The sequence below is a fragment of the Pavona decussata genome, unplaced genomic scaffold, assembly GCF_977016875.1.
Source record: "Pavona decussata unplaced genomic scaffold, jaPavDecu1.1 SCAFFOLD_45, whole genome shotgun sequence".
Classification (NCBI taxonomy): Eukaryota; Metazoa; Cnidaria; class Anthozoa; order Scleractinia; family Agariciidae; genus Pavona; species Pavona decussata.
Window position 1 is genome coordinate 205 of NW_028145467.1, and position 9796 is coordinate 10000.

Sequence of the window (9796 nt, forward strand, 5' to 3'; positions counted from 1 at the left end):
TAAACTACTTGACCTTAAGAAAACTGACGTTATTGACATACAACGTTACAACAGACTGAGGTGCCGCGTACCGCAACCACCTAAACTCTACGGACTACCGAAACTACACAAACCTAACATACCTATGCGACCCATAGTCTCGTTCTGTGGGTCCCCGACTTACGAACTATCCAAATACTTGACTACTATACTGAAACCGTTGACAAACGAATCCCGACACAAACTGCAGTCCACCGAGACCTTTGTTGACGCCATCAAGACGGTACAAATACCTGACGACCACAAACTTGTGTCTTTTGATGTGAAATCACTGTTCACCAGTATTCCACTTCAACTGGCTCTAGACTGTATTGCTACCGCCATCGAGAACTCCACGACAAAACTGCCAGTGCCCACAGATGACTTAATGGACTTACTGAACCTCTGCTTAACGTCCACGTACTTCCAGTACAACGGAAAGCACTACAAACAGTTACACGGAACAGCTATGGGCTCACCAGTTTCTGTTGTTGTAGCAGAAATTGTCATGCAGAACATCGAGGAACAAGCCCTAGCAACCTACCAACGGACACTACCGCTCTGGTTACGGTACGTAGACGACACCTTTACAGCAGTACACAAAGACGAAATTGACGATTTTCACGAACACCTTAACAGACAGAACGCTGACATACAATTTACTAAGGAGATCGAAGAAAATGGTAAAATACCTTTTCTAGACTGCTTAGTTACCCGTAACAACAACGACAACAAACTAAGTACTACGGTTTATAGGAAACCAACACATACTGACAGACTACTGGACCAGTCATCCTACAACCCTACTTCTCACAAAGCAACGACTATACAGACCTTAACAAGGCGAGCACAACTGGTTTGTGACTCACCTGACAGACTCGCAGACGAGAACAACTACTTAGACAACGTTTTCAACAAGAACAACTACAACAAGGACTTTGTTAGACGTAACACTTACAAGAACACTGAACCTAACGTCACAAACAACGACGCGACTCCCGTAACTACTGTAACTATACCTTACGTAAGGGGCACTTCTGAGACTATCGCACGGATTCTACAACCTTACAATATCCGTGTAGCTCACAAACCAATAACCACTTTACGACAACTACTGACGAAAGTTAAGGACAAAGACGAACCTAACCGCAGACAGGGAGCAGTTTACAAGATCAAATGCTGCGACTGCCAGGCCACTTATATTGGTGAGACCGGCAGAAATTTAAACGTACGACTGACTGAACACAAACGAGCAACTAGAAATGGTGATATCAACAATCACATTGCTGAGCACCATTTACAAACGAACCACAGAATCGACTGGGACTCTGCCAAGTGCATTACGTACTGTACAAATTACTATCAACGACTCACTCTGGAAAGCTGGTTTACTAACTTAGAACACACGCCACTCAACCGTTGCCTACAACTACCTGCACCATACAAACGACTTATTGACAATAACAACGAAACAAACAAACAATAGACATTTTACTAACAATAGACCCACGGACTTTTTGACTAACAAAAGACGGATCGAAACGCACCAATCACTTTTTACAGTCTTCACAGCCAATAACATCACGGCTTACTGACAAACGACCAATAACATCTGGACTTCGTTGACCAATCAGGTTAACAACCAGAGACGTATATATACCACCTACCGACGTTCCACAATTCACTTGACTCTGAAGATGACTTCCGCTCAGGTTGTCGAAACGTCAGTCAAAGTCACCACAAACAGTCCTTCTCAGGACTACACTCACCCGGATGATCATAATTTACGTACTTAATAATAATAAGAAGAAGAAGAAGAAGAAGAAGAAGAAGAAGAAGAAGAAGAAGAAGAAGAAGCTGTTTTCAGCTTATACTCGGGCCATATTTGACTGCGTGGTGCGTAAGCCTACGATCTTTTAGCAGTGATAACTTCCAGCATCGCTGACTCCCCAAAATCTATAGAAATAGACGGAGATATACACCCAGGAAAAAAATTGTTCAGGCTCCAGAAGTGATTCATCGTTTTATTGCTACAGCTCTGTTTCGTATATGGTCAGGAGCTGACCACATTTATCACGCAACTTCAACGAATGACCGTAAAGTATATAAAGTAATAAAAAACTGGTGATTTAAAGCAAGCAGCTGCTAGGCGATAAAATACAATTCCACGTGCCGTGAGAGAGTTCACGTGCCATGATACAAACGGTTACGTTACGTTATACAAGAGGTTCTTGGTACGTATCTATTTATATGAGGGCATGGATTTATGAACTCATTCGAACTGGTCGTGGCGTGATACAATTCACGTGCCATGATACAAACGGTTATTTCACGTTTTTTGAGAGGTTTTGAGTACATATCTATTTCTGTGGAGGTTTGGACTTGGTAATTCATTGCGTTTGTTCAGGCTACTAAGATCTTTTCTACGGAAATAAACTTTTCGTGAAGACATAGGTTACACTTCTTGTACTGAATGTTATTATCGGGTTTAAACTTTTTGAGTACTTTCAAGTTAATTAGAAATGTTTTGTTTGTGTCCGCTCGGAGGCATTTACCATCAAGTGGGCATTCTGCTTTCTTCCTGCAGTTGCAGCTCGGGTCATGATTTTGGTTTGGGGTTGTCGCTTCATTTGAGAGTATCTGTTTTTTTATGTGATGCGATGATGGTTTTCATGTTTGGCATGCATGAGTAGCTGAGTTTTAGTGTCTGTCTGTTGAAGATCTTGTTTATTGGGTGGTTCTTCCCGACGATGGATAAAAATTTCTGTACAATTGACAATTTCTAATTCTCCTATTTAGTATACACAGTCACTGACATAAACACCCTAATATCAACTTATCCATGTAAGCTCAAATTCCTTTACTCAGATGTATCAACGATATGAAACATGATTTAGCCAAACAAAGCTCTGTGAGCAGGCTAGGGTACAAATTTTAAAAGAAGTTTGTTGACAAAATGACAAAACGGTTTCCTTCTTGAACAAATTCAAAAACTGATGACAAAATTGCAAGTACGTTCGCATGATTTGTCGTGCGTGATGTATTCCTTGGCCCGCCAATTTTTCTGCACGTGCCTTGTTTCGCGTTTCGTAATAAAAATGCTCCGGGCGATAGCCCATGAAGGGTCAGGATTTTTCCGGCGGAGGAATCAAACACGAGAATTGTCATCGCAGGACTGGGTGTGACACGATAGCGATCGCGTCACCGATTACATCTCTATAAAATCAAATTGGAAAATTAAGTCTTATTGTAGTCACCCAAATCAAAGCTAGTCAAATACTGTCTCCCTTTTCCCCTCTTCCTCAGCATGCACTTGCGATCGATCGTTCGATTCGACATGACCATTCTTCTTCTATAAAACATTCGCGTTGCTTGCGGTGAGGTCTGCATTCGAATCTTTGGAATTCTTTGAATTTTCTGAGCATTCTGCAGCGTCTAGCGAGGGTCCCGAAGGAAGCTGCAAAACGTCACTACACTTTTCTGTTTCGATTTTGCATTGGCGTTTTCGATACCCACCATCTACATCATGCAGAGTTAAATTCATGCGCGTGCTGCTCGTGCGACAAACCTTCCAAAGGTTCATGATTCCTTGCACAACTGTCACCCTCGCTAATCAGACGAAACGGAATGCACCATGTTCAAGCTACCTCCTCTTCTCTTATGCTACATCCATGGGCTTTAATCCTTGCGTTTTAGCTTTCTTCGCCACTCGACATGCTATCATTGCCTTCACCTTTTTGTTCTAACGACTCCAGAACCCTCTCTGCCCTAAGGGAAACGTTCACGAACGCTTCGCAACCGACGCCAAATGTTTTGATTCGAAAGAATAGTGACTCGCAGAATACATCGGGGAAAGGGAGGGGGAGCTTAGGAAGCGAAAAAAATGAGGGAGTTCGGGACCCTCCCCTCCCCTTCCCCGATTACTTAACTCGGCGCCTCACGACCCGAGTACAAAGAACGCGAAGAATTTGATAACGCCACCAAAACTTTACTCGTGCCACTTGAGTACAAAAAACGAGACCGAAAACAATAACTCGTGGCCCGAAGTCTTATCTCTCGGCCCATCGCGACCCCAAGAACAAAAAAGAATTTGATAATGCTACCGAAACCTTAACTCGTGCCCGAGTAATAATAAGCGTTTTAATCACAATTTTAAAAGAGGTTATTCCTTTCCTTTCTTTCTTTATATCATGGGGCTTTGTATGGAAAAGGCCTCCGCTTTCTTGCACTATTCAAATTTTATTTCTACACTTGTTATTAAGCTGTCATCTTGTACGACGCAAATCAAGTGACGCTATGAATTCTGCCGGCTGTTAGCGACTGGCATTAAAAACAAAATTATGAAAACCTCTTTCAAGTCTGCTCTACCACGAACGTCACACGGCAAAAACAAAACAAAACAAAAAAAATAAATAGCCGGGGGGACACCTAAAAAGATTCTGTTTAAATACTCTAGAAAAAAGTTTGTTCCATTTAAAAAACCGTTTCTGTGGCGTTGTCTGTTTTTCAACACCGCCATTGTTTTCATGATTGATCGCCAGCCATGAACTGCGAGGCCGGTCACCAGGGACAGTCGACAAATCTTTACGGTTATCGATTTCTTTCCAACAAAGCAAAATGTCTGTTCAATCTAGTGCAACATTTGCTTTCAAGGGAAATTCACAACCTTTTAGAAATTCCGTGTTTACAAAATAAATTGCCACAGATAAGGACGCCTTCAGGTTCCATTTGAACAACTGCTCTCCTCCGAATGCGCCAAGAAGCATTACAAGGCAGTGAAAGAACAAATCTGAAAAATCGTTTTTGTTGAAAGATGCATTAGACCCAACTCTTATGTTGGAGAAAAGGGACAAAACTTTGTCCTGGAAAAGAGCTGTTGAAACCAATTCACGTCAAAAGAAGAAATATATTCAGCTATGGAAAAGAAGCATTTTACGATTTCTTAAGTATTGGAATTGTAAGACAGGCGTTTATTTGAAGCTAATTCATACGCCAAATTAAAACAGTATTTACAAGAGAAAGGCTTGCAGCTTTGGTGCAATGTGCGAGGAGATAAGGAAAGATGTCGCTCGAGGAAACATTTTCCACAACAAACAATTAATAAGAGAAAGGTTTTCAGCCCTGGTTCAATATGTAAATTATTTCAAATTTGAGTCCTCGGAAATGAGTTTTCCGGCATGATTCTGGGGAGCAAACCAAAGCGTATTCGTTACTGAAATTTAAGCAAACTTTTGCCTCAAAACGAAAAAATTTGATAAAAAGATCAATAGTTGTCGAGGAGCGTTCCACTTTATATAAACATATAAGCATGTCGTGGGAGTTCATGCTTTAAACGTCTGACATGGTGCACCGTTGCCACACCGGCACGCGAATTCTATTTTGAATGACCGAGGCAAGAGAAAAAAGAGCACTGAATTTGGTGCTATTAGAAACCGCAATAAATACATGCCATAACTGCCCAAGATATTTTAAAAATAATCACTTTCACCACAAGCAAATATTCATCCACTTGCTAAGCACATTACAACCGTAAACTGAAGCAAGAAGAATGTAACAGTGTAAAAGATAAAACGAAAAGCTAGCTCAACGGATACCAAACCCTTCATCAGCCAGTTGAAGTTAGTGCAAAGCCCTGCTAGAAGTTTCCAAAAAGACAAAAATTGCAAAGCTGTTTACCTCACTAAATCCTCTTATTCCTCTTGCGTTTCCTCTACACTGCTTACCAATATGGCGAAAAAAAGGTTTGCGATGGCTAGAGCTTCGTCGAAGGAGAGAAGAAACTGACGATAACGTTAAGCGAGCGGAAACTGTTAAACAGTCGTTTTAGTAAGGTACAGCTGCTTGTTTACGTTAGTCATTTTAATGAAGACTTTCAGTTAATTGTTTGAAAATTGTCGGTCGCTTTAACCAAAAGCTCACGAAGTTATAATTGTCAACTGACTCACTACTGTCTGTTTATGCGAACCACGGACTGAATTTGATCAAGCTGGCTAAAAAGATTGCTTCTGGCATTGCAGCAGTCAAACGGGTTAGACAATTTGTCTCACCAATTTCCTTTATTAACGTTGCATCTCATTTACAAGGCTCTAATTCAACCTCATTTTGATTATTGCAGCGTGGTCTGGGGAAACTGTGGAATACAATTAACTGACAAACTTTAAAAGCTCCAAAATCGTGCACCACGGGCTCTAACTTTCTCAAATTATGACACTGATGCTTCTCGACTGTTTGAAAGATTAAACTCGGAAAATCTCAGCGCTCAGCGTGACATACAATAAGCCATAATGGTTTTTAAGTCTCTTAATAACCTTGCCCCAGAAAACCTAGGGTCCAAATTTACAAGTCGATCCTTGACTACTCCTTATACTTTCCGAGATTCTGAAAATAAACTAGCCATTCCACTCCCACGCACAAACTACCTTCGAAATAGTTTTAACTACAGTGGTGCTGTCCTACGGAATAGTCTTCCTCAAAACTTAAGGCAAGCAAAATCTGAGGAATTTCAAAAAACTTTTAAACAAACACTACAGGAAAAAATGAGACGGCATTCACGGAAAACACTTTTTAGCATTGTAATTAGCATGGCGATTTCATATTTAGAGAATATATAAAACTGTCTTAAACAGAAAACTCGTCTTAAAGACGTGAAACTTAGTGCTTCTTTAGTACAGTTTGCGTGATTCGGGACATTCACCGTGCTTGAATTCAAAATCCATTGTTTTCTTACAACACAAAATGTCAAACGAAACGGCACCTTTTATGTCTTCTTCCTTATTTTGTTTAATTTGTCTTGCCATGATAGTTGTTTAATTAGCCTAAACTTATAACCACAACCATCTGAAGTAAAATTATGTCGGTAGAAAGTTTATCGCTTTCAGCTGTTGCCATTAGCAGCCCCGATGTGAATATGTGACGGAAGGTTTTTCCACTTCTGGATAACTATGGACTTTAGGGTTCTCTGGCGTTTGGAAATAACTGACAACGGGGAAAATTAGACTCAAATGGGCAACAAGAGCCGTCACTCTCTTAAGGTACGGGATCAAACCAAGAACTGGTACGCAGCGATGAGAGAAACTTGACTTGGGTCCAACAGCATTTATTACTAGCACTCGTACATGGAATGACAGGTTGTTGCAGATGTAATCGCAGATGTAATTATGGATGTAATCGAAAAACAGTACAAACTGACTACGTCATATACGATTCGAACAGCTATTCAACAAAAAGAAATACAAAGAAGTGCATACACAACTTGTTTGATCTTAGTGAAAGTAAACCACAAAATATATTTTTAACTCTGAAAGCTATTGTTGCTAAGGCTATTTTTAAAAGTAACCTAAATTGAAAATTCCTTAGAACAATAAATTACAAGGGCAGCAGAGTCAGGAAAAGCTCTTGGAGCACGTACTAGCGAAGTATGAATAGAATTGCAAGGTCAGCGAGCGGCTGTTGAAGCACCTACCATCGCTGTTTAATTACAGAGTTTACCACCTTTAACAAAAACTGCATATTTGGAATTCTATTAATCAGCAAAACCATTTATACTTTAATCTGGATCTCGCTTTTGCGGTAAAGAGAGCAACGCCGAAAACTGAGCAAATTAACAGCTATTGATGTGCGAAGGTTCGCCTAAAAATAACGCGAAAAAGTGTCAAATTGAATAGACACCGCTCAGTTTTAAAGAAAACTATTATTTGGCGAAATAGTATTTTTAGAAACGATCACAAGGAATATTGGTGCAGTAACTCAATGTTCCGGAAAGCGCTTAAAATAGTTCGTTGTGCGACGACAACAAGTAATCGGTTGGCTTTTATAGGATTATTTTTAGCAAATAGCGCAAAGCATGAAAACAAAGCAATTAATTGACAAGTTCCCTTTACGGGTGACTGCAGCTGAATGTAGACATAGTGAAGCGGCGTATTCCCTTAAAACTAAATGCTACGCTAAGTAACAATAAAAAGCTAAATCCTTATGCAAAGCTTGATACCAACAACAGAAATTCTTGAACCTAATTTACCACTTTAACCTCCTCAATCACACAAAACACTAGAAACTTGTTATCAGTGCTAAGCTTTCCTTACACTGCTCTGACGTCAAATTTGAGTCGTCCGCGGCGAACAAAAATAAATAAATCAAGGCTTATATGTTAGTTACTGATGTTTCACTTTTAAGTGGCTTCTTCATGGTCCTTAAGTAAGTGGTGTGTTTTCTACTTTTTCTTTAAGTCTTTTACTTTTTGTGTTTTGCTTTGTTGTACTAAAGAAGGACACCAAGCTTGGAGTGGAAGGTCACTTTGTTAATAAGTTATGATTGTTTTGAATTCTCATAGGAACCTGAAAACTGAAAATTGTCATTTGGCTGACCGTGGCATAGAACTCTTATATCAATTCCCATTTTCTGCTAAATATACGAGGATACTAAATTACTAAAACGGGCACTTAAATTTATCCCTCACTTCAACCGTAATCAGTGTTCTATGGCTTTAAAGTTCATCACAATGGGTAACGGGCTCGCTTGGATCTGATTTCCTTGGGTAATACTCTCTTCTGATATTCCAACGCTGTCCGGTAATGCATATTCGGACACTTTGAGCATTTCCACGCCGTTTCTTGTGGTCACAAACGATGCTCTGGACATCTTGGATTCGTGTTGAACCCGTCGAACTTTATAAGGTTTCTTATGATTAATTCGGCTCATTGTGATCATTGACAAACCTGCGTTACTTCTGTCAGTTTTCTCGCCTTGGAAAACACCATGCGGTGATGTTGTCTTGGCGGTGGGGTTGTTACTTTCAGGCAGGTGTGTATTGTGAGTAGGGTAACAATGAGACAAAACAATACCAAGAGGGACCGATAAGAGACTCTCTTGTTTCCGTGGGCCCCTTTGTGACAGCAAAGGTTGGGGTAAAACACCGAATCAGCTTCCATGGAAGTCTTTGCAATTGTTTTTCCCAACATCGGTTGGGCAGGGAGAGTTCCCAAGACAGGTGAGGTGGACAGAAATCTGTGTTTCTTGCTGTGCTTGCTAACATCTGCGGAACGTTGAAAACTAATCTTATTGTTGGATAGGTCGATTAAGGCTTGGTTCTGTTGCAAGAAGTCTCTGCCAAGGATAGCATCATATGCAAGATGCTGCATGACATGAAAATCACAGAGATAGTCACTACCATTAAGCTCGATAGGAATGGTAATCTTCCCTAGTACTGGGACACGCTCTCGGTTTACTGTCAGGATAGACGGTAGATAGTCATCGGTCATCTTAGGAAACGACTGTCTGTAAATCTTTTTGAGAAACTGTTCGTCTATGACTGATAAACAGGCGCCGGTGTCCACGATTAATTGAACGTTTTGCCCTGCAATTACGGCGATAGTAGACAGGTCACTGGAATCAAGATTTGCACCTGGATACGGCAAATGTGGCGGTACTTTCTTCGGAGTGCTCGGTGTTGTGATGGCTGTCAGCTGATCTGTGGAACTGTTATTCCGCTCTGTCTTCACTTCAGTTGGAGTACTCTCTTGGACGTTTAAGGTTTCTTCGCTTAGAGTTGGGCGAGAGTGTTGAGGGAATATCTAGTCTGAGGTATCCTTGAAATTAGTCACGACAGGAGTATTCGCAGTCGGAAGACTCGACATGTCTGCGGTGGTATTTGCAGACTGTGACTGTTTTATTGCGGAAAGTAATAGGTCTAGTGCAGACAGGAATATTAGAAGTATCACACACCTGGTCTGTTACTGGCTCAGAGGTTGCTTGGGTGACCTTGGGTTCGGGGGACTGTTCA

The 9796-nt window shown here is 40.8% G+C and overlaps 1 protein-coding gene across 1 annotated transcript; it reads left to right on the top strand.

Annotated features, from left to right (window-relative positions):
* Window positions 1–363: 363 nt before the first annotated feature.
* LOC146482479 (uncharacterized) lies at window positions 364–1810 on the top strand. The gene has a single exon (XM_085106882.1). The coding sequence runs from the start codon at window positions 407–409 to the stop codon at window positions 1502–1504; it is 1098 nt and encodes a 365-aa protein (XP_084963008.1). The 5' UTR covers window positions 364–406; the 3' UTR covers window positions 1505–1810.
* The last annotated feature ends 7986 nt before the right edge of the window (window positions 1811–9796 follow it).

Coding starts and splice junctions, on each gene's coding strand:
- LOC146482479 (XM_085106882.1), top strand. CDS start 407: ATGGACTTACTGAACCTCTGCTTAACGTCCACGTACTTCCAGTACAAC.